This window comes from Bubalus bubalis, chromosome 8 (assembly GCF_019923935.1).
Source record: "Bubalus bubalis isolate 160015118507 breed Murrah chromosome 8, NDDB_SH_1, whole genome shotgun sequence".
Taxonomy (NCBI): Eukaryota; Metazoa; Chordata; class Mammalia; order Artiodactyla; family Bovidae; genus Bubalus; species Bubalus bubalis.
In genome coordinates this window covers 105,393,346-105,419,279 of record NC_059164.1, presented here as the reverse complement: position 1 = coordinate 105,419,279, position 25,934 = coordinate 105,393,346, and the positions used below count along the sequence as shown (strand labels likewise).

The 25,934-nt window shown below is 42.6% G+C and overlaps 1 pseudogene and 3 gene segments (V, D, J or C); all 4 read right to left on the bottom strand.

Annotated features, from left to right (window-relative positions):
• Positions 1-3,056: 3,056 nt before the first annotated feature.
• Positions 3,057-3,991, bottom strand: LOC123466092. The segment is given in 2 exon segments: positions 3,057-3,421; positions 3,923-3,991. Coding segments are annotated over 2 exon segments (381 nt in total).
• Positions 3,992-6,689: 2,698 nt separating this feature from the next.
• Positions 6,690-7,440, bottom strand: LOC123466042. The segment is given in 2 exon segments: positions 6,690-7,024; positions 7,157-7,440. Coding segments are annotated over 2 exon segments (384 nt in total).
• An 8,377-nt stretch (positions 7,441-15,817) lies between these two features.
• LOC123466098 lies at positions 15,818-16,626 on the bottom strand (annotated as a pseudogene).
• An 8,221-nt stretch (positions 16,627-24,847) lies between these two features.
• Positions 24,848-25,711, bottom strand: LOC123466078. The segment is given in 2 exon segments: positions 24,848-25,280; positions 25,366-25,711. Coding segments are annotated over 2 exon segments (453 nt in total).
• Between the last annotated feature and the right edge of the window lie 223 nt (positions 25,712-25,934).

The window sequence follows — 25,934 nt, the reverse complement described above, 5'->3', positions numbered from 1 at the left end:
TTAATCCTTACTCATGCTTCCACAACCACTACCTCAAAGATCTCACCTGAGTTTCCAGAAGTATCAGACAACTTCTCAAATGAAGGAAGGTTGGTGCTGCTCTCTATGCACTGATGTGTTTTACAGAAAGACCCAGATCACCCCCTAGTGCTCAAGTGAAAGTCTCTCAGTCGTGTCCAACTCTGCGACCCCAACCACCATACAGTCCATGGGATTCTTCAAGCCAGAATACTGGAGTGGGTATCCTTTCCCTTCTCCAGGGGACCTTCCCAACCAAGGGACCGAACCCAGGTCTCCCATATTGCAGGCAGATTCATTACCAGCTGAGCCATAAGGGAAGCCCAACGATACTGGAGTGGGTAGCCTATCCCTTCTCCAGTGGATCTTCCCGACCCAGGAGTTGAACCGGAGTTTCCTGCGTTGCAGGAGGATTCTTTGCCAAAGGGAAGCCCTGATAACTCTGACTGACTGACTGACTCGATGGTCAGAGGGGCACACTTCTCACAGGCCCTCTGGTCTCAGGCGGTCTTCACCTCCTGTGTGGCGAGTGGGGAGTTTCTCTATGCTGCACAGTGGCAGCCAGACACCCCAAGAATCATCAGGACCAGGAAACATGCAGCCATGCGGGTGGTGACCTACTGGAGTACTGCAGAGATTTGCTACTGGTACTTAGTTACACAGTCACTGATCCAGTACTGATTGGTGTTATTGATCAGTTGATTAAATTTAATCTCTTAGGGCCACATTCAAGGTAAGTGGGCTCCTCAGATCCCTGTCCTCAGTTCTTTGATCTTTTCTTTGTATATTCTGTCATCAAGGGATCAAGAAGGCACTTTCATTCTTCCAATTATGGAAATTGTCCCAAATTTTTACTTCCCCCAGGTCCATTTTTTGAGCCCCTGACTCCTACATACCACTGCTTTCTGCATATTTCTGGTGAGATTTCTGTCTCAGAGGCATCCCCAATGTCAAGAAAATCATGATCTTCTTCCCACTTGGTCCTCCTGATTCATCTGACTTGTAGTCAAAACCTTCCTCTCCATCTATTGCCTCTCGTGATGAATCAGTTACCCAGGTCTTGATTTCATTTCCTAATTATGTTTTAAAACTCATTTCCCTGTATTTCTAGCACTGCCACCATCATCGTCCTAGCTTCAATATCCTTAAGTTGTTTCTTTTACTTTCTTTCCTTTTTGATCTCACATGTGTGTTGTTGTTGTTAAGTCACTAAGTCGTGTCCAAGACTCTTTGTGACCCCATGGACTGCAGCACACCAGGCTTCCCTGTCTATCACTATCTTGCTGAGTTTGCTTAAACTTGGGTCCACTGAATCGCTGGTGCCATCCACCCATCTCATCTTTTGTTCCTCCCGTCTCCTCTTGCTCTCAGTCTTTCCCAGCATAAGGGTCTTTCCAACCAGTCAGCTCTTCACCCCAGGTAGTCAAAATATTGGAGCTTCAGCGTCAGCATCAGTCCTTCCAGTGAATATTCAGGACAGATTTCCTTTAGGATGGACTGGTTGGATCTCCTTGCAGCCCAAGGGACTCTCAAGAGTCTTCTCCAGCACCACAATTTGAAAGACTCTCTCTAACACTCTTTATTTCTAGGCTTTTTATATTTTGCTAATCAAATGGATATCAATTTACATATAATTGCATCTTTCTCCATGTTTCTTGATCACCAGGAAATCAATGTTTATTGATTACAGGTGTTTCTTCTCCAAAGTGTATGTTAATATTTTTGCTTATTTTTACTGGGCTATGCAAGGAGATCCAACCAGTCCATTCTGAAGGAGATCAGCCCTGGGATTTCTTTGGAGGGAATGATGTTGAAGCTGAAACTCCAGTATTTTGGCCACCTCATGAGAAGAGTTGACTCATTGGAAAAGATTCTGATGCTGGCAGTGATTGGGGGCAGGAGGAAAAGGGGACGACAGAGGATGAGATGACTGGATGGCATCACTGACTCGATGGAGGTCAGTCTAAGTGAACTCTGGGAGTTGGTGATGGACAGGGAGGCCTGGCATGCTGCGATTCATGGGGTCGCAAGGAGTCGGGCACGACTGAGCAACTGAACTGAACTGATACAAGATTTATGGTCAATGTGTGATTTTTCCTTTTCCTAGAAAAGGATATTTCTAGGGGTTTAAACTCAGTGCTTCACTTACTAGCTTGTAGCTTCTGACAGAACTTTCTAGTTTTGCACACAAGCCTTGTTGTCTGAACTCTTTCTTATTTATCCTTTCTCTCTTCTCTTCCCTCTGATCCCTTTGTGAAGGTTCTGCACATGCTCTATACTTAGGTGTAGAGGGTTGCCAGGTCCAGTCCTACCCTGTTCTTTCATCAACCTCAATACTGTATATAGCACATCCCTGAATTCTTTCATGAGTGAACATCTCTACTTGGCTGCCTAATGCTTCCATTTGTCTTGAGAGTCTAGGATGGTGACAAGACAGTGCTGAATTTTCTTGGAGGAAAAAACTCCAGTGTTTATTATAAAAGAGTTAGTCACTCAGTCATGTCTGACTCTTTGTGATCCCCTGGACTATAGCCTGCCAGGCTCCTGTGTCCATGGAATTTTCCAGGAAAGATACTGGATTGGGTTGCCATTCCCTTCTCCAGGGGAACTTCTCAACCTAGGGATGGATCAAACTCCCGTCTCCTGCATTGCAGATGGATTCCTTACTGTCTGAGCCACCAGGGAAGCCTATTATAGAAGTATTCATTGCTTTATAGAAGCATTTTGGGATCTACCTATAGGATTATGTGTCAATTTATCTAAGAACTTATGATTAGCATATGGGAGAATCAGAAAAAAAAATTCAGATTTTATAGTTTTCGGCCCAGGGAACTTTCCAGGTTGGTTGGCCATTTATAGGCCTAGCTCCATTTCCATATGGCTAGTTCTCAAACACCATACCTTCCCCCTGTTCTCTACTCAGATATTTTTCTCTCCCTTTCTCTTTCTACACACACAGCCACAGATGACTCAGTCAGAGAGGCTGTGGCTTTTCTCTCTCCACACCTCCTTCCACAGGGTCCCATGGTTCAGTGGGGTGGGGAAGGGGGTTGCTACCAAGATTCTTGTCTGGGTCTCTGATCTCTACCCAGCGCTGTGTCTCTAGCACTGCAGAAGTAGAGGCCGCTGTCTGCAGGATCCACTCTTGTCACCATCAGAGATGAAAATTTTAGGTCTGGCTGACTGATGGGAAGCTTGTCCTTGTTATAACCTTGTTCGTATGTGGCATTAGTGCCCGCATTAGAAGTTGCCATCAGCACGAGGCCTCGTTTCGGGAACTGACGGTACCAGAACACTGCTGTAGCTTGAAAGTCCACTGCACGGCACTCGATGGTCACAGAGGCTCCACTCTTACTGACAGCCCTGCGGGGCTGCTGAGAGACGAGAGCGCCAAGCCCAGAGGCTGCTGAGACAGAGGTCAAGGAGATGAGAGCCCAGCAGGACAGGAAGACATGACCATAGGCAGAAAACCACAGCCTGGCTCACTCGCTCACCTTTTTCCTGGCTCCAAGGGAATCCTGTTTGTTTTGTGAAATCATCCTGTCCTAATTCTGAGGCTTCTCATCCCCCATCTCTCCTGACTGGTGGCTCCTCACCTTACCCTTTACACCTCCAAATAGGATGGCATGTCCCCTCTCATTTTGTCCAGTGTAAAAAAATCCACAGTCTTAAGGAATTCCCTGCTGGTCCTGTGGTTAGGATTCAGTGTTCTCACTGCCAGGGACCAGGTTCAATGCCTGGTGGGGGAACTAAGATCCCACAAACCAAGCAGCCAAAAAAACTTCAAAAATTATAAAAGTCCACAATCCCTGACTATCACTTCACTCATGCCAACACACACACACAAACACACACACAGACACACACACACTTGACCAAGCTACTTAGCTAATAAGGCTCGTACTGGGTCCCAAAAGCAGCAGAAGCACCAGCATCTTCAGGAACTGGCCTCACACCACACCTCTCAGCAGAAAGATATGACCTAGCCCTTTCTTTCTCCACCCCTAGAAGGAGGGCTGAGTGTCTGCATATTCTAAGGATGCTCTCGTCTGCCCCCTGGTGGTCATCATTGCCACTGATGCAGGATCCGCCCCTCTTTCAATCAAGTGAAAGTGAAAGTTGCTCAGTCATGTCCAACTCTTTGTGACCTCTCGAACTATAGCCCATCAGGCTCCTCTGTCCATAGGATTCTCCAGGCAAGAATACTGGAGTGGATAGCCATGCCCTTCTCCAGGGGATCTTCCCAACCCAGGGAGTGAACCTGGGTCTCCTGCATTGCAGGCAAATTCTTTACTGTCTGAGGCGCCAGGGAAGCCCTTTTCCATAAAAGAACCATTCAAACATTGCTGGAAGGAACCTCAGAGATGTTGTAACCCAACGGTCAATGTTATAAGACAGAAACTGAGGCCTAGATCATTGAAATGATAGTAGTTTTCTAGTCTTATGTAAGGAAATGGCTATGTTTGTGTGGTAAATGACATTGTTAATTCTTTACTTCTGTAATGTAGCCTCAAAGTAATCAAGACAACTCATGCTTGTTAATCACTAGAACCATAGATGAACATAAGGACTACCAGGCTAGAAGCTCAATGCTTCTTCATACTGAAAAAAACACGTCCTCATCTTCTTAATGAAGTATTTATTTCATGAGTATCTTATGCCAGTCCCCTCATATAATGGACCGAATACTAAACATATCTATGTATTATATAAACACACATCTCTTTATTATAGTCTGAATGTGGTAAAAGTGATGCTATGATTTTTGAAGCTGGGTCACAAGTAACCTTATAGATCCCTCCAGGGTCTCTCGAATGCTCACTCTAGGGGAACCAGCCACGAGATAATCATGTTCACTACCCCGAGGCCACCATTCTGCAAGGAAACCCACGTAGCCACACTGAGGGGCTGAGGGAAGAAAGACAGACATGCTAGGCTGGCGCACAGCTGTCCCGGGCGCCCCAGGGCGGGGCCCAGCCACGCGCGGAAAGACGCCATCCTGGATGTGCGGGGGCTGGAGCCTCAGGCGTCTCCCGCCTCAGGGCTATCTGACCATGACCGCATCACTTCAGTTCAGTTCAGGGACTATCTGACCATGACCGCATCACTTCAGTTCAGTTCAGGGACTATCTGACCATGACCGCATCACTTCAGTTCAGTGCAGTTCAGCCGCTCAGTCGTGTCCGACTCTTTGCGACCCCATGAATCACAGCACGCCAGGCCTCCCTGTCCATCACCATCTCCCGGAGTTCACTCACACTCACGTCCGTCCAGTCGCATGAGTGGCCCCAAATGCGGACTGCCCAGCCAGGCCCACTCAGCCCACAGAACCATGAGAGATAATATATGTTCAAGTCACTACATTTTGAGGTGGCTGTTGTTACTGTTGCTTTTCTAAGCTTTTAAAATGAGATATAAAATCCACATGTAATAGACTACACAAACCTTGAGTGTACAGCACAGTGAAATTTCACAAATGAGTACATCTATATACCTACGACCCAGATCAAGATATAGGACATTTTCATAACCCAGAAGCCCCCTCATGCTTCTCTACAAGTAAATTAAAAATACCCTCAGAATGTAGCTGCTGTCTTAACTTTGTACAGTCTGTGCTCTGGCTTCTTTTTTAAGAAGAGATCCATACATTTATGAGATCCATCCATGATTTCACAAATAACATTTGCTTTTCTGCTAGATTTCATTCCATTCCTAAGGGTAGCTATTTGTTCACTGTGTTGCTGATGGTCATTTGGGTGTTTCCAGCTTGAGGTCACCATGAATACAGCTGCCATGACAATAGGTTTTTCTCACATATCCCTTTCTCTTTCCTCAGAATTCTGGACTATTTAAGTTTTTATACAATTACACTGGTTTTGTGACTTGTCTAATTTACTCATTATTTTTTTTAGTATATTTTTAAATTCAAAAACTATGTGTATGGTGTCCAAGAAACATTATCGTTATTTGATTGTATTTTTCTAGAAATTGTTCTTCCAAGGTAATTGATGCAATGGCTTCTTACCACTAAGAAAACATTGAGTGATACTTTAACTTTTTTGACTTTCATACAGTCACTTTCTTACAACTTGGCCATGGGAATGGGAGCCATTATGAAATTTCACAAAGAGTTCTTTTTAGTATTAGGACCACCCTGAAATAATAAAGAGTTCGATAGTTTTACAGTGGATGTTTTCAAATCAAGTGATGTTTTAAAATCTGCTTTTTGTGTCATAAATTCTTCCACTGGAAGGAAAAACCTGTTTCCTTTCCATAGTTGATTTAGTCGCTAAGTCATATCTGGCTCTTTGGAACCCCATGCACTGCAGCCTGCCAGGCTCTTCTGTCCATGGGATTGTCTAGGCAAGAATACTGGAGTGGGTTGCTATGTCCTTCTTTAGGGGATCTTCCTGACCCAGGGATCAAACCCACATCTTTTGCATTTCCTGCATTGGCAGGCAGATTCTTTACAGCTGTGCCAGCTGGGAAGCCCCTAATGTAGATAGGTGCGATTTTTAAGAATCAACCCAGTGGATTGCTGAATCAGGATTGTGCCATTCCAAGACGTGTGTTCCTGCTGCAGCTGCTTTGGGTGCCTGGTTCAGGAGGAAGAAGCCGACTGCCAAGGGTACTGAACACAGAAAGCCCCGCCACCTGGTGGGAAGCAGGACTCATTTGTGTGCAGAGAGGACGTGGCTTTGAGTCACTGTGTCTCTACTAGCAGCACAGAGATACAGAGCCATCTGGTTCTTCTGTGCTGATGTCACGGTAAGAGGAAAGAAAGGCTTCTTTTCACGAGAGGCGCTGTAGCCTTTAGCTATGTCTTCTTCCTGAACATTGTTTACAAATTGCGAGAAGAAGATCCGCCTCAGTCCTAGACCTGGGTCCTGTCGGTACCAGTACATTGAGTCGTAATCAAAATCCTGTTCACATTCCAGGGTCACAGCTCCGCCTTCCTTTTTGAGCAGGTATTTAGGGGTCTGACTGACCCCACCAGCCACGGTGCCTATGGAAGAAAGGGAGCAACTCGGGAAACAAGGTCCAAGAGGGCAGCCAATGCTGCTGCCGTGAGGGAAGGCTTAGCTCTGGAGCTGAGCGTCTTTAGGATGGGAATCTGCTCTCTGAACCCAGGACTCACCTGCTCCAAAGAGACAAAGAGCCACGCAGCACATCACCTGGTTGCCCATAGTGGGAAAGGGGTCTCCTCGTAGCCCCCAGCACAGACTGGTGAGGAAAGAAACTTAGCTATGGGGCTCTCCCTGGTTGAACGTGTAGAATCTGTCAGAAGGCCAGAAAGGAGAGTTGGACAGGATCCTGTAGATATTCAAGAGGGGCTCCCTAATCTGGCAGATGAGGCGACTGAGGACAGAGATCTGAATCACTTGCACCTCCCTTGTGCCTCCCTCCCCCAAACTCTGCGTTTTGTCTGGCCCTAGTGGGCACCACCCCACATTTCCAGGCCAGAGCCTCACTGTGATTGGCCCACCTTCCTCTTTCCAGTAAGGAAGGTTTGATCACAACGGGAGTACAGCGGATGCTCTGGTTACACAAGAATGTAGAGTTTATTTTTTTAACTTTTTATTTTGCAATGGAGTATAGCTGATTAACCATGTTTCGATGTTTTTCAAAGGGACTCAGCCATATATATACTTGTATCCATTCTCCCCCAAATTCCCCTTCCATCCATACTGCCACATAGCCCTGAGCAGAGTTGCCTATGTTGTACAGTAGGTTCTTGTTGGTTCATCTGCTTTTTGATTTTCTGCAATTGTTTCATTAAAGAAAATGATAACAAAACGGTGTTCTGTAGGTGTCCAACATTTTTTTTGTGACGAGAATAAAAAAAAAATAAAGTTCACTGAGATGAAAATCTGAGGTGATGTGTTTCTAATGAATAATATTTCAGGATCAGACCCATCTCTTAAATTCCAGACCAGTTTATCCAACTTTATTCCCACCACCTCTGGGATGTACCATAGACATTTGAAGAATTTCTAATCCTGGCATCCATACCTACCTGTGCAAGCACTAGGCAGGGAATGTTCCAGAAAGAATAAGAGGCAACATAGGTTGGTATAAAGAGCACAACCCTTTTGGCCAAACACACCTGTGTTTTCTCTCTCGGTTTCTCCACATCCCACCTCCCATTTTTTTGAGCTTGAGAAAGAAAATGTGAACTCCTGAAACCGTATTTTCCTAAGTTGAAAATGAAGAAAATAGTGCCTTTGCTTGTCTTGGTGATTAAATAAAATTCTATATTTAAAGCATGTGGTAGAGAACTCAAAATACAGTATGAAAGAGAAGCATCAGGCAATGCATATTTCCCATGACAAATGATGTTGTTCTAAATTATGTTCCCGTTTTGGGGTAACAGAGTCTTCATCCCTGAGCCTCAGTTGGCGTGTTCCAGCCCTCTCCTATCTCCATCTTCATCCCTTGGAAGGCTTTGTAGCCAGTTTCACTAATCAGACATGTCGGCTTCCCCAGCCCACGGCTGTTTCTGGGACGGGCCTGGAGAATGTTTGTGAAGTGGAAGGACGTGACTGCGTTGATATGGATTAGGAACTGGCCCAGAAACACACTGGAGAGTCTCCCAGCTCCACCAACGGTATCTTCGAGACACTGGGTCCCTCTTTGGGTAATTCAGCAGAAAAGCGCTCCAGTGGCATTCCTGACTCATGTATGATTTTTCGCTTCCTCAAGGTAAATCATGAATTTCAGATCTTCCTCCAGGAGCTGCTGATAAGAAACTTAACTGTGTCCTTTCACTGGGCTGCATCTCAGTGTTACCACCTGTTCTTCACCCCTGACATGGTGTCTTGGGTTCCTGGTGATGCCAACATTCATGGGACCTCAGAGCAGAAGGGACTGCATGAGACAGAGTTTTAATAGAAGGGGACATGAGTGCCTTCCATGAAGCAAGGCAAGGGGAGCTCAGAAATATTTGAAGTCTCCTGCATTCATTTAAAAGTTCACAGGAATTATGCTTTGTACTCCAAAATGCAATTATTTGCATTGGTATGACTGTCAATACCTTTTAGAACATCTCTGGGCAACATGGAGGTCCAGGGCATATTCCAGAAACAGCTGTTGACCCACAGATAAAGTCCAGTGATGCTGATCCGTTAGTTCAAAACTCACTGCCGCCAGGAGCCAGATGACCCCTCAGCTGAGTAGGCTGGTGCCCATGGCAGGGTTGGGCATGAGGGGGAGCCTGCAGGCAGGACCAGGGAGTATATTTACTGCATCAGCTTGGGGAGCTAGAGCTCAAAGCTGGCTTCTATGAGGCCGGTCTTCCTGTGAGGTCACCATTTCCAGTGCATCCCATTGTCTCCAGAATTATTGTTGTACCTCACTTAAATGGAACTGAGGTTCAAGATTGGTCTTTTTTCCCTTTGAATTATGCACACAACCTGGTTTAGAATGTTTCACTATGGACATAGTGTTGAGAGGTGAGTAGCTTCGTTTTCAGTCCTTAGCTTCTGAAACAGTTTGTGCCACTTCTGCACACTTTTTACTTTTAATTCCTCCATTTTCTTTCATTGGCTTGTATCATCTTTCCATTTTCCATTACCGAGTACAGGGAGTGACCACATGTGATATTTAGGTACGTTTGTTGAGAGGCAGGGAAGTGGAGACAAGAATTTCTGCCGAAAAACAATAGAGACAGAAAAGGATTTGACTCAGTTTCTTTCCTCCACCTCAGCTAAGCAGGGCTTCAAGCATCTTGAGAGAACCTTAGTTAATGGTTCATAATCCATTTTATTCTCTGTTATTATCCTACTTGATTTTTTTGATGTAAGTAATACAAAGAACAGTCACTAGAAAAACCATGAACTCTCTCTCTCAAACCTTTTGTCTCATTTCTATTTATTTGTATTATTCTCTTTAATCACGAATGATACCTGTGTGTGAGGGATCTTCTTTCCTTCTATTCTTTTGTCCTTTCCTACCCTGTGACAGTAGATAATTATATGAAAGAAGATGCAGAGAAGGAATTAGACACCATCCCTCCCTTTTAGAACGCACAGACTCCCTGGAGGCGATGTACCTTGTACATCTAGGATGCTTCAGACCTCGAATAATAAATAAGATCATAGTAACTTTTAGTGTCCAAATAACTATGGCTCAAGACCTTCTTTTATCATAGCAGGGTCCTAAGGCCTTCTTCAAAGGGTCTCTCTTATTGTCATAGGCTTACCCAATTATATGCTTCAATCAGAACTTAGCTGCCATCACCACTTAGAATCCACTCAGTCATTTCTCCTGAAAACACTCCAGATTGTTCACTAATGCTATTGACAAAAATGCCCATCACTGAACACACACGTCTAGCCTGAAGGGACTCTTTCAGGATGCTGTCAGATCCAGGAATCCTCAGGCTGCTAGGGCAGTAGGGAAATGAGTTATCTCTTCACTTTTTTGGCTATTACAGATAATGCTGCCTGAACACACACGTGAAAGTTTTAGTGTGGACACATGCTTTCAGTTGAAATTGCTAGGTTATATGGTAATTCCACTTTAACTTTCGAAGAACTACTCATACATTTTACACAGTGGCTGTACCATTTTTCATTCCCACCAGCAATGCACGTGGTGCCCAATTCCTCCCCAGCTGCCCCCAAATTTGTTGTTGTCTGTCATTTTCATTACAGCCAAGTGGATGTGAGATGGCATCTTACTGTGATTTTCATTTCATTTCTTTAATGATTAATGATGCTGACTATCTGCTACATTTATTGGACACTTACATATCTTCTTTGAAGATGTGTATTTAGATCTTTTGCTCACTTTAAAGTTGGATTATTTGTCTTTTTATTGTTGAGTTGTAAGCTTTTTAAAATATATATATAAGCTTTAAATATATATATCATAAACATATGATTAATAAATCATATTTTATCAATAAATTAATTATTAAAATAATATCAACGTTGATAATGCTATTATTATTAAAATTATTAATAAATTAATTTTATTAATAAAATAATAAATCAGTTTTCTCATTTTGGAGGTTATCTTTACCTCTCTTGAGAGTACTCTTTGAAGCACAAACTTTTTTTTTTTTTTCAGTTCAAAGAATTCCAGCCTACCTAGCTTTTCTTAGCTGCCTGTGGTTTTGGTGTGATAGTTAAATCATTGCCATTTTCATCATCATGAAGATTTATACCTTTGTTTTCTTCTAAGAATAATCTCAGCTCTTATACTTAGCTCTTTGATACATTTGAGTGAATTTTTGTCTATGGTATGAGGAAGGGACACAACTGTATTCTTTTGTACATGGATATCCAGTTTTCCTAGCACCGTTCATTAGAAAGAATATTGTTTACTAGCTTAATGGCCTTTGCACTCTTATCTGGAAATGGCAATGGCAACCCACTCCAGTACTCTTGCCTGGAATATCCCATGGACAGAGGTGCCTGGTAGGCTACAGTCCCTGGGGTCGTGAAGAGTCAGACATGAATGAGCAACTTTACTTTCACTTTTCACTTTCATGAACTGGAGAAGGAAATGGCAACCCACTCCAGTATTCTTGCCTGGAAAATCCCACAGACAGAAGAGCCTGGTGGACTACAGTCCATGGTGTTGCAAAGAGTGGGACACGTCTGAGCAAGCATACACACACTGTTCTAAGCAGCCCTTTTGGCTTGAATTACATTTACTTGCCCTTTATTTATTTTTAACAGCTTCCTCCCAACCCAGCGTTTGAACCCAGGTCTTCCACATTGCAGGTAGATTCTTTACCAGCTGAGCCAGAAGGGTAGTCCAAGAATACTGGAGTGGGTAGCCTATCCCTTCTCCAGCGGATCTTCCTGACCCAGGAATCGAACCGGGGTCTCCTGCATTGAAGGCGATTATTTACCAACTGAGCTATCAGGGAAGCCCTAGATTTACTTACTTTCTAATTATTTTTAACAGCTTCATTGAGCTATCATTTATGTACCAAAACTGCACATATTTAATGTACACAGTTTAATGAGTTAGCATCAGTTCAGTTCAGTCGCTGAGTTGTGTCCAACTCTTTGCGAACCCATGGACTGCAGCACACCAGGCCTCCCTGTCCATCACCAACTCCTGGAGTTTACTCAAACTCATGCCCACTGAGTCGGTGATGCCATCCAACCATCTCATCCTCTGTCATCCCCTTCTCCTGCTGCCTTCAATCTTTCTCAGCATTAGGGTCTTTCCCAATGAGTCGGCTTTTCACATCAAAAGACCAAACTCTTGGAGCTTCAACTTTAGTATTATTCCTTCCAATGAATATTCAGAGTTGATTTCATTTAGGATTGATTGGTTTGATTTCCTTGCTGTCCAAAGGACTCTCAAGAGTTTTCTCCAGCACCACATTTCAAAAGCATCAATTCTTTGGCTCTCAGACTTCTTTGTGGTTCAACTCACATCTGTACATGAATATTGAAAAACCATAGTTGGACAATATGGACCTTTGTCAGCAAAGTGATGTCTGCTTTTTAATACACTGTCTAGGTTTGTCATACCTTTTGTTCCAAGGAGCAAGTGTCTTTTAATTTCATGCCTTCAGTCACCATCTGCAGTGATTTGGGAGCCCAAGAAAATAAAGTCTTTCACTGTTTCCAATTTTTCCTCATCTATTAGCCATGAAGTGATGGGATTGGATGCTATGATCTTATGATTAAAAACTAAGAAGCCAATCTTAAAGAACTTAAAAAGACCTCAATAAAACAGCAAGGAGGGACTTTTAGGGGAGGGAGAAGTATTCTGTGTCTTGATTGTCATGCCAGCTACCTATGCTGATAAATCGCTTCAGTCGTGTCTGACTCTGTGTGACCACATAGACAGCAGCTCATCAGGCTCCCCAATCCCTGGGATTCTCCAGGCAAGAACACTGGAGTGGGTTGCCATTTCCTTGTCCAGTGCATGAAAGTGAAAAGTGAAAGTGAAGTCGCTCAGTCATGTCGGACTCCTAGCAACCCCATGGACTGCAGCCTACCAGGCTCCTCCGTCATGGGACTTTCCAGGCAAGAGTACTGGAGTGGGTGCCATTGCCTTCTCCGGCCAGCTATCTATACAGGTGAAAATCTCCTCAAAAATATTGAAACACATACTCAAATTGGGTGCATTTTATTGCAGAGTTGTTGCTTTTAAAGCTTGTGTAATTGTAGTATTCAGGACCTAGGGAGTTGCTGAGTTTCTTGCTCAGCTCCTCTGGCAGGGACAGCTGAGAGAAGCAGCCATGAACCCCTAAGGAGTCCCTGGGTCTGGATCAATGAATGTGCTGAGCAATGATCAGGGTGCCCTCTGCTGATTATTTCTGAAGGCACAGTTTTGCCAGTGAAAAGCTCAAAATTACATCTTAATAAAGATTGTTAGGAACCCATCAAGGTCACATCCTGTGTCTCTTTTGCCAGATACCCTGCGAACTGGGGAATCTGAGCCCCTTACAGCTTCGTCCCATTCCTTGGGTTTGTGTTCCCACCAGCTGTTTTCCTCCCCTTCTGCTCATACTGTGTGGCCATTTCAGATTTTTCCTTCTGCTTTATGCTCTTCAAGGTGGGTTTCGTTAGTTCCTACCCTCCTACGACACCACTGATTTCCTGAGCTGGGTCCATGGTGAGTTTGTGCTCTAAGAAGAGCTGACGTGCAGCACTGTGGACTGGCTGCTGGCACAGAAATACAGAGCCGAGTCCTCTGCCTCGGTGGAGTTGATTTCCAGGCTGCAGGGTGAGTTTTGGGGCAACGGAGTCAAAAATCGCTGTTCAAATACTTCTGTATCTTCCACAATTGATATCTTGATTCTTTAAGTAAATCAAAAATTCAAATGCTCCTTCTGGCTTCTTGTGATACCAGTAAACATTAATATGTCCTTTTATGGGGACACAATCCATCTTTGCTTTCTGGCCTTTTCCTTTGACCAGATGACCTGGACTCTGGATGACCTCAGTGTCCACGGAGCCTGTGAGGAATGAGACAGTAAGTGCAATGAAAGCCCAGGAGAAAGGCTGATTTTGCAGCCGCAGGAGAAAGTCCTGAGATTGGAATCCAACAGCTTCACAACAGGGACTTACCTGCTCCCCAGAAGAAAAAAAAAGCTGCACAGCACAGGAGGCTGAAGCACATGTCTGGCTCAGGGAGAAAGCAGGGTGGTGACTTTTTCCCTAAGGTGCTCATCCTCCTTCAGCAACTCCTTGTGACGTGGTGGGTTCACGTGGTCATTATAGCCCCTGTGTACATGAGTCTCTAACATTTCATAGACTGAGAGGGCAGAAAAAGCTGGGGAAACAACTAGTTTGAATTTGAAACTGCTTTATTTTTCTTTTTTCCTGATTCTTCTCTCTCATCAGTCTTTAAAGAATGTAAGTCATTTCACATTAGTGATTTATTTTCTTTTTTAACTTGTCAATTTGCCTTTTCCCCTCCTCCCTGCCCTCTTAGGCCATGAACGATTCTCTTTGCTAATGTCAATCACAGCTTCTGTTGCATTTACAAAATCATATAGCAGCTACTTTATGTTAAAAAAACAAATGTGAGCTCTACAATATGTGATGAACATGCAACACATCTAGAGAAAAAACAAAATGAATGATCTTGCCTGGAACAATCAGTTTAGGAAACAGACTTTCACTGAGAATTTTCAAGTCTCTGTGTTATTTTTCTAGATTCTTAGCTTTCTTTCTCTACCTATCTTGGTAATCGTAACATTATCTTCCCTATTCTCTCTCTTGCCTAAATTTCAGTGATTTCATCAAATTTCTGAGAATATCTTTCTGATTTTGATTAGTGCTGCATTGAATGCATAGATGATAGTACAAAAACAGGAATACTCTTTCTATTGGTTTAGCTTTCATGATCGTGGTGTATAGCTTCACTTGTTTCAGGTTTTTTAAATGTTTTCCCTAAAATGTAATACTTTTCTGAATTAAATAATCATTTACTAATAGATTTTAACATATTTATATGTTGTTATAATTGTAAATGATCTCTCCTTAAAAAATATATTTTTGATTTTCTTGCTAATATGGCAATAAATGACTTTTTAAGTTTATGTTAAATTCAGTCAATTATTAAATTTGTTGTTATTAATAATGCAATGCTTCTTTAGATTCCTTTGGTTCTTCTCAATTTTCCATCTGTCTTAATCATTTCTTTGTTCCTTTCCTCATTCGCACCCTGTTTTCTAGTTCTATTGGCTAGATATTCAGCATAATCATGACCAGAAATAAGTGGTGGACTTCATTTACTTACTTGTCAATTCTGTTTGACCCAGAGAGCTACAGGTAGTAGATATGAGGTGGATGCTACGGAGGGTTAAAAAGTGTAAGATAGGTCCTGCTATTAGAGGAGTTATTGGCATGCCAGGATATTTGCAAATCATTCTCCCAACTGTTACTGGACCAGGTTCTTCTTGACTGACCCCACAGGAAGCCAAAATAAGAGGCCCAGGTTTGGGGAGAAGAGGTTTGTTTTCAAGCAGACAGCAGCAAGAAGATGAGAGATCTTCTGCCATTTTTTTGGTGTTGTTTTGCTTTACATATTGAATTGATTGAACTTAGTATGAAAATTTTGGATATTAATGCTTTGCTGGTTATATCATTTGCAATATTTTCTCCCATTCAGCAGGCTGTCTTTGTTTTGTCAACATTTGTTTGTTTGTTTTCAGCTGTAAGAAAGTTTTATGCTTAATAAGTTTCCACTTGATCATTCTTGCTTTTGTTTTCTTTTCGTCACATCCTGTGTCTCCTTGCCAGATACCCTGCAAACTGGAGAATCTGAGACCGCTGTACAGCTTCCTGCCCCTTTTTGGGTTTGTGTTCCCACCAGTTATTTTCTACCTCCCCTTCGGCTCATCCTGTGTTGCCATTTACAGGTTTTTCCTTCTTCTTTATGCTCTTTCAAGGTGGGTTTCTGTTAGTTCCTACCCTCCTACCACACCACTGATTTCCTGAGCTGGGTCCACGGTGAGTTTGTGCTCTAAGAAGAGCTGATGTGCAGCACTGTGGACTGGCTGCTGGCACAGAAATACAGAGCCGAGTCCGCTGCCTTGGTGGAGTTGATTTCCAGGCTGCAGGGTGAGTTTTGGTGGCACTCAGCTGAAAATCTCTGTTTGAACATGGCTGTATCTTCTATAATTTCTTCATCCTGTAAGTAAACCAAAAACTCGAATGCTTGTCCAGCTTCTTACGATACCAGTAAACATAAGTGTGTCCTTTTTGGGGACACAATCCATCTTTGCTTTCTGGTCTTTTCCTTTGACCAGATGACTGGGACTCTGGGTGACCTCAGTGTCCATGGAGCCTGTGAGAAAAGAGAAAAAAGTGAAGAAAAAGCCCTGAAGGAGCCTGATTTTGCAGCCTCAGGAGAAAGTCCTTAATCTAGAATCCAGTTAATTCACCTCACCTGCTCCCCAGAATAAAAGAGCCACATAGCACAGGAGGCCAAGGCACATGGCTGGCTCAGGGAGAAAGCAGCGCAGTGGCTTTTCCTCTCAGGGCCTCATCCCCCTTCAGCACCTCCTTGTCACGTGGTTGCTTCCTGTGGTCATCACAGTCCCCGTGTACTTGAGATGCTGGCTTTTCATAGACTGGGAGGGCAGGGGAAGCTGGTGAAACAACTGGTGTGGATTTCAGATGGCTTCAATTGTCTTTTTCCTGATTCTGCTCTTTCATCATTTCTTCAAAAATGAAAATCAGTTGCATCAATAACTTACTTGCTTTTCATCTTGTCGGTTTGCCTCCTCCCCTCCTCCCTTCCCTCTCAGCAATGAAACACACAATTTGCTGTACGTCAGTCTTAGCTTCCACTGCACTTACAAATGAATACAGCAGCCACCTTATACGAACAAGCCAAATTTTGAACTATACAAAAGAAAATTTGTGATGAATATATAAAGCTCTAGAGAAATAATAAAATGAGTCATCTAGCCTGAAACTGTTAGCTTAGGAGACAGATTTTCTCTGAGAATTTTTACGTCCCTGTGTTATTTTTCCAGATTTTATCACTCTTTCTCTACTGGGTCTAGGAAAACATAATCCTAAAGTTTAAGTTTTTACTCACTTTCCTTCCATTATCAGTTTGAGGAGCCTGGTAGGCTGCAGTCAGTCCATGGGGTCGCTAAGAGTCGAACACGACTGAATGACTTCACTTTCACTTTTCACTTTCATGCATTGGAGAAGGAAATGGCAACCCACTCCAGTGTTCTTGCCTGGAGAATCCCAGGACGAGGGAGCCTGGTGGGCTGCCGTCTATGGGGTCGCACAGAGTGGACACGACTGAAGCAACTTAGCAGCAGCAGCAAGAATCTGTAAATTATATTTTCACCAGTGTTTTATGTCTTTGAAATTTATCTAAGGGATTTATTCTGTTTATACTTTTACTGTGTCATATTTTATTCAGTTTTATGTCTGTGATAATAATTTATGTTTTTGCAGATAATTTTATATAATTCACTTCTGCTAATATGTGCATGCCTGCTCATTCCCTCAGTCATGTCTGACTCTTTGTGACCCCACGGACTGTAGCCCACCAGGTTCCTCTGTCCCTGGGATTTTTCAGGCAAGAATACTGGAGTGGGCTGCCATTTCCTTCTCCAGGGGATCTTCCCAACCCAGGGATTGAACCCTGGTCTCCAGCATTGCAGGCAGATGCTTTACCATCTGAGCCATGAGGGTAGCCCCATGGAAGCTCCAAATTAAGCCAGATAAATAATCCCAACAACTGTTGTGTGTTTTCTAGGGTTGCACATCTAAAATTCAATTGGTACTATTCTTTCTAATTTTTAAATTTCTGGCTGTGCCCAGTGGCATGCGGTTTATTAGTACCCTGAACAGGAGTAGAACCAGCCCACTCCCCTCCCCCGCAGGGGAGCCCAGAATCTTAACCACTAGACGCCATGGAAGTCCTGTCACTTATGTTCTTTTAACTTTGTCAGTCTATTAGGATAAAATGATATCACTTCAGTTTTAGTTAGCATTTTTATGATTTTTCAGTTTAAATCAGTTCAGTCACTCAGTCATGTCTGACTCTTTGTGACCCCATGGACTGCAGCATACCAGACCTCCCTGTCCATCACCAACTCCCAGAGCTTGTTCAAACTCATGTCCATTGAGTTGGTGATGCCATCCAACTATGCCATCCTCTGTCACCCTTCTCCTACTGCCTTCAATCTTTCCCAGAATCAGGGTCTTTTCCAATGAGTCAGGGCGTCATATCAGGTAGCCAAAGTGTTGGAGCTTCAGCTTCAACATCAGTCCTTCCAATAAATATTCAGGACTGATTTCCTTTACGATTGACCAGTTTGATTTCCTTGCAATCCAAGGGACTCTCAAGAGTCTTCCCAACACCACAGTTAAAAGCATCAATTCTTTGGTGCTCAGCCTTCTTTATGGTCCAACTCTCACAACCATACATGACTACTGGAAAAACCATAGCTTTGACTAGACAGAGCTTTGTTGGCAAAGTAAACGCCTCTGCTTTTAATATTCTGTCTAGGTTGGTCACTGCTTTTCTTCCAAGGAGTTAAGAGTCTTTTAATTTCATGGCTGCAGTCACTATCTGCTCTGATTTTGGAGCCCAGAAAATAAGGTCTGTCACTGTTTCCATGTTTCCCCATCTATCTGCCAGGAAGTGATGGGACCGAGATGCCATGATCTTAGTTTTTTGAATGTTGAGTTTTAAGCCAATGTTTTCACTCTCCTCTTTCATTTTCATCAAGGGGCGCTTTAGCCTCTTCGCTTTCTGCTATAAGGGTGGTATCATCCGCATATCTGAGGTTATTGATATTTCTCCCAGAAATTTTGACTTCAGCTTGTGCTTCATCCAGCCCAGCATTTCACATGATGTACTCTGCATATAAGTTAATAACAGGGTGACAATCTACGGCCTTGATGTACTCCTTTCCCAATTCTCAACCAGTCTGTTGTTCCATGTCCAGTTCTAACTGTTGCTTCTTGACATACATACAGGTTTCTTAGGAGGCAGATCAGGTGGTCTGGTAGTCCCATTTCTTTCAGAATTTTGCACAGTTTGTTGTGATCCACAGAGTTGAAGGCTTTAGTGTAGTCAGTGAAACTGAAGTAGACCTTTTTCTATAATTCTCTTACTTTTTGATTGAATATATTTTTTATGTTTATAGGCCACTAGTGTTTTTAGTACACTGTCGTTTGACCTATTTCTTTTTGAATGTTCAGCTATTACTTACTTGTAACAATTCCTTACATAGTCCTGATAGCAAACTTTGTCAGTTACACGTGCTGCTAATATCTGTTCAATCAGTCACTTGTCTTTCACTCTTTGTAATGCCTTTTTTTTTAGTTGGTATTCCTAATATAGTTGAGTCTACATTCTCTTTGGGGAGGGTATACATTTAATTCTTTATAATTATGTTCTTGTACCCCAAGATCATAAAGATATACTTACCAGTTATTTACCAGACAGCTAACATTTTACAGTTGTGTGTATGCATTTGATTCTTTAATAATGATTATTTTTGCTTAGGCTGTGGAAATGAATTTAAATCCATCCTTATTTCTGTGAGAACAGCTTGTCCCAGAAGAACATTGCATTATTCCCCTGCAAACCTCCAGTGAGGGCTCTATCATATATAAATGCCTACTTAAACACCAGTTCAGTTCAGTTCAGTCACTCAGTCATGTCCAACTCTTTGCAACCGCATGAATCACAGCACACCAGGCCTCCCTGTCCATCACCAACTCCCAGAGTCCACCCAAACCCATATCCATCAAGTCGGTGATGCCATCCAATCATCATCCTCTGTCGTCCCCTTCTCCTCCTGCCCTCAATCTTTCCCAGCATCAGGGTCTTTTCAAATGAGTCAGCTCTTCCCATGAGGTGGCCAAAGTATTGGAGTTTCAGCTTCAACATCAGTCCTTCCAATGAACACCCAGGACTGATCTTCTTTAGGATGGATTGGTTACATCTCCTTGCAGTCCAAGGGACTCTCAAGACTCTTCTCCAACACCACAGTTGAAAAGCATCAATTCTTCAGAGCTCTGCTTTCTTTATACTCCAACTCTCACATCCATACATGACCACTGGAAAAGCCATAGCCTTCACTAGATGGACGTTTGTTGGCAAACTGATGTCTCTTCTTTTTAAAATGCTGTCTAGGTTGCTCATAACTTTCCTTACAAGGAGTAAGCGTCTTTTAATTTCATGGCTGCAATCACCATCTGCAGTGATTTTGTAGCCCAGAAAAATAAAGGCCGACACTGTTTCCACAGTTTTCCCATCTATTTGCCATGAAGTGATGGGACCAGATGCCATGATCTTCGTTTTCAGAATGTTAAGCTTTAAGCCAACTTTTTCACGCTCCTCCTTCACTTTCAACAAGAGGCTTTTTAGTTCCTCTTCAGTTTCTGCCATAAGGGTGATGTCATCTGCATATCTGAGGTTATTGATATTTCTCCCGGCAATCTTGATTCCAGCTTGTGCTTCCAGCCCAGCTTTTCTCATGATGTACTCTGCATAGAAGTGAAATAAGCAGGGTGACAATATACAGCCTTGACGTACTCCTTTTCATATTTGGAACCAGTCTGTTGTTCCATGTCCAGTTCTAACTGTTGCTTCCTGATCTGCATACAGGTTTCTCAAGAGGCAGGTCAGGTGGTCTGGGATTACCATCTCTTTCAGAATTTTCCACAGTTTATTGTGATCCATGCAGTCAAAGGCTTTGGCATAGTCAATAAAGCAGAAATAGATGTTTTTCTGGAGCTCTTTTGCTTTTCTTATGATCCAGCTTAACATTGTTCCCCTTTTAAATCCATGATTTTCGTTTGTCTGTTTATTTATGCCTTTTTCATTATCCTAAATTAAGAAATGATTTGATAGTTCAAGGAGAAATCAGCTTACTTTGTCCCTGTTCAACATTACTTTCTCTTTTCTCTGTGTTGACCACTTAAATTTCAGATGACTTTCATCAAATTTTGTGAAAATATCTTTCATGATTTTGTACAACCCTGAACAAACAGTTGATAGTGCAAAATTAGGAACACTCTTACCATTGGTTTTACTGATTCATGATCATGTTATACATTTTCACTTATTTCAGATTTTTTTAATGTTTTCCTCTAAAATTTAATCCCTTTCTGAATTACAGTCTCATTTACTTAATAGATTTATTTTTATGTATTTTATATGTTACATTAGAATTTTTAAATCATCTCTCTTTAAAAAATATTTTAACTGTTGATAACATATGGAATAAAGTTTTTATATTATGTTAAATTCAATAAGCTTATTAAATCTGTTATTAATAAGAATGCATTGCATCTTTAGATTCCTTTGGTTCTTCTTCTAAACTTGCCATCTGTGTTTTAAAACTTTTCTTCCCCTCTTTTTCTCATTCTCAGCCTTTTTTCTTGTTCTACTGGCTGGAATTTGGCAAAATCTTCACTAGAAATACTAGTGCCATTCATTTACTTATTTATCAATTATATTTGACTCGGAGAACTACAGGTACTAAATATGTGGTAGATGCTATGAGGGTTACAAGTATGAGATTACATCCTGCTATTAAAGGAGTTATCCACATGCCAAGTGAAAGGGAAAATGATGGTCTGTCGTGTCTGACTCTTTGCCACCCATGGACTGTAGTGTGCCAGGCTCCTCTGCCCATGGAATTCTCGAGACAAGAATACCAGAGTGGGTTGCCTTGCCCTTTCCAGGGGATCTTCCCTGCCCAGAGATCAGACGAATGTCTCTTACATCTCCTGCATTGGCAGGCAGGTTCTTGACCACTAGTGAGGTTCATCTTGGCTGACCCATGAAGCCAAAACACGAGATGCCCAGGTTTGCTGCAGAAAGTGAGAGTGAAAGTCGCTCAGAAATGTCCAACTCTTTGCGACCCCATGGACTATACAGTTCGTGGAATTCTCCAGGCCAGAATACTGGAGTGGGTCGTTCCCTTCTCTAGGGGATCTTCCCAGACCAGGGATCAAACCCAGGTCTCCCACATTGCAGGTGAATTCTTTACCAGCTGAGCCACCAGGGAAGCCCAAGAAGACTTGAGTGGGTAGCCTATGCCTTCTCCAGCAGATCTTCCCTACCCAGGACTTGAACTGGGGTCTCCTGCATTACAGGTGGATTCTTTACCAACTGAGCCACAAGGGAAGCCCATTTGCGTCAGGGAAGGGATTTATCTGCAAAGCAATCAGGAAGACAGATGAAAGATCCTCTGCCCATTTTTAAAATTGTGTTGTTTGTGTTTTTCATATTGAGTTGCCTGTTTATATTTTTGAATATTAATGGTTTACTATTACTTTGTTTGCATATATTTTCTTCTATTCAGCACGTTATCTTTTTCTTTCGTCAGTGGTTCTTTTGTTTGTTTGTTTTTGCTGTAAGAAGATTTTAAGGTTAATTCAATTGCATTTGCATATTTTGCTTTTGTTTTCCTTCCCCAGTGAGACAGATCTGAATATGCGTTGCTACAATAGATGTCAAAGAGCATTCTGACTGTGTTTTCTTCTAGGAGTTTTGCTGTTCCTGGCCTGCATGTCAGTCTTTAATCCATTTGAGTTTATATAAGTGTGTGGTGTGTGAAAACATTCTAATTCCATTCTTTTATGGAGCTGTCCAGTTTTACCAGTACTACTTATTGAAGACAATCTTTTTTAAAGTGTATATTCTTGCATTCCTTGTCATAGTTTCACTGACTTGTTTTGTGGGTTTATTTCTAGACTCTCGATTGTATGTCCATTTTTGTGGCAACACCATTCTGTTTTGATTATTATAGCTCTGTATTAACTATATTGACTGAAATCAGAGAGTATGACACCTTTAGCTTTGTGGGCATTTTTTATTCTCTTGAATGCTCTTTACTATCTGGGGTCTTCTGTGTCTTTGCATAAATTTTAGAACTATTTGGTCTAGTTCTGTGAAAATTGTTGTAGGCATTTCGATAGGGACTGCATTAAATCTGTAGTACAGACCTTTTAGCAATATTAATTTTAGAAATGGCCCATGAGAGGAACAAGAAATGAATTCACAGACTTGACCAGCGGAGATGCAACAACTGAAAATCTTCTTTGCAAGTCATGTGCTTTGCAGTCAAAGAACTCCTTAAATATAGTTAACTCACTGGTTTGTTTTCAAAAGCAAAATGTATCTCTTCTTAACTCTTCCAGTATGGTTGAATAGTTTCTTTTACTTTAAAGCAGAACAATACTAACAGGCACACAGAAAATGAGGCTGCTCTTATGATCTCAGGTATGGTTGCTGGTGAACACTTATTTCTGGAGAAGGTGTTTTTCTATATATATTGTGGTTGAGACATCAATTGAGAAATGTAAAGACTAAATCAAAGTGGGATAATGCAAAGTCTTGGAAGATATTTTAATAAATAAATTCCATATGAATATTACAAAGTAAATTCATAATACGTGTCTTAAAAAAATTTGGAGAAAAGTAAAAAAAAAATTTCAACAAAATATGTGCTAGACATCGTCAATAAAAAATATACAAAGCAATGGTTCAGTTCAGTTCAGTTCAGTCGCTCAGTCATGTCCGACTCTGTGACTCCATGATTTGCAGCACGATAGGCCTTCCTGTCCATCACCAACTCCTGGAGTTCACTCAAACTCACGTCCATTGTGTGTGATGCCATCCAGCCATCTCATCCTCTGTCGTCCTTTTTTCCTCCTGCCCCCAATCCCTCCCAGCATCAGAGTCTTTTCCAATGAGTCAACTCTTTGCATGAGGTAGCCACAGTATTGGAGTTTCAGCTTCAGCATCAGTCCTTCCAATGAATACCCAGGACTGATCTCCTTTAGGATGGACTGGTTGGATCTCCTTGCAGTCCATGGGACTCTGAAGAGTTCTCCAACACCACAGTTCAAAAACATTAATTCTTCAGCGCTCAGCTTTCTTCACAGTCCAACTCTCACATCCATACATGACCACTGGAAAAGCCATAGCCTTGACTAGACAGAACTTTGTTGGCAAAGTAATGTCTCTGCATTTTAATATGCTACAAAGAATGGTAAAAGAAGTTACAAAGACCTTAGTAAAATAGCATGGAGGGATTTTGGGGGAGGGGGAAGTAGTCTGTGTCTTGATTCTCATGCTGGTTGCATGGGTTATAAACTTGACACAATGTACTGAAATACGGACCTAAATTGGTGCATTTTGTTTTGGTATGTTATGCCTCAAAGTTGCTTTTAAAATTGCACGATTGCAGGAATCTGGTTGAAGGGAGATGCTGATTTTTCTTCTCAGTTGCTCTGTCATGGACAGATGAGAAGCAGCCATGAACCCTGAGGAGTCTCTGGGTCTGGAGCAATGAGTGTACTGAGCCAGGTGATCAGGGTCCCCACGGAAGACAGGTGACCTGCCGATTATCCCTATGTCTGAAGCCACAGTTTTGCCAGATGAAAAGCACGGAATGGCATGTTTTAATCGGAGAAGGCAATGGCACCCCACTCCAGTACTGTTGCCTGGAAAATCCCATGGATGGAGGAGCCTGGTAGGCTGCAGTCCATGGGATCTCTGAGGGTTGCACACGACTGAGCGACTTCACTTTCACTTTTCACTTTCATGCATTGGAGAAGGAAATGGCAACCCACTGCAGTGTTCTTGCCTGGAGAATCCCAGGGATGGGGGAGCCTAGTGGGCTGCCGTCTATGGGGTCGCACAGAGTTGGACACGACTGAAGTGACTTAGCAGCATGTTTTAATAAAGGTGGTTAGAAACCCATCAAGGTCACATCCTGTGTCTCCTTTGCCAGATACTCTGCAAACTGGGGAACTGAGACCCCTTACAGCTTCCTTCCTCTTCCTTGGGTTTGCGTTCCCACCAGCTGTTTTCCACCTCCCCTTCTCTCATCCTGTGTGGCCATTTACAGATTTGTCCATCTGGTTTATGCTCTTTCAAGGTGGGTTTCTGTTAGTTCCTACCCTCCTACGACACCACTGATTTCCTGAGCTGGGTCCATGGTGAGTTTGTGTTCGAAGAAGAGCTGACGTGCAGCACTGTGGACTGGCTGCTGGCACAGAAATACAGAGCTGAGTCCGCTGGCTCGGTGGAGTTGATTTCCAGGCTGCAGGGTGAGTTTTGGGGGCACTCAGCTGAAAATCGCTGTTTGAACATGGCTGTATCTTCTGTAATTTTTCCATTCAACAAATAAACCAAAAACTCAAATGCTTCCAGCTTCTTGTGATACCAGTAAACAGAAGCGTGTCCTTTAATGGGGACACAATCCATCTTTGCTTTCTGGTCTTTTCCTTTGACCAGATGACTGGGACTCTGGGTGACCTCAGTGTCCATAGAGCCTGTAAGGAAGAGAAATTTCACAAAAAGCCTTAGAGGGAGCCTGATTTGGCAGCCATAGGAGAAAGTCCAATACATTTGCCTCACCTGCTCCCCAGAGAAAAAGAGCCACCCAGCACAGGAGGCTGAGGCTCATGGCTGCCTCCAGGAGAAAGCAGGGCAGTGGCATTTCCTCTCAGGCGCCTCTTCCCCCTTCAGCACCTCCTTGTGACGTGGTCACTTCCTGTGGTCCTCACAGTTCCCGGGTACCTGAGACCATAATATTTCATAGGCTGACAGGACAAGGAAGGCTGTGAAATAATCAGTATGCATTCCAACCTGCTTTGACTTTCTGTTTCCTGATTCTGCTCTTCCATCACTTCTTTAAATATAAAGTCATTTCTCATGAATAATTTATTTGCTTTTTAAATTTGTGCGTTTGCCCCCTCTCCTCCTCCCTTCCCTCAGACAATGAACCATGTAACTTGCAGTGTGTCAATCATAACTTCTGCTGCACTTACAAATTGGTATAGCAGCTACTTTATGTTAGCAAACCAAATTTTGAACTATACAAAAGAAATATTTGTGATGAACCTGCAATAAATCTAGTCAAGTAATAAAATGAATGATCTTGCCTGAAGCAATCAGTTTGGAAGCTAGATTTTCCCAGAGAATTT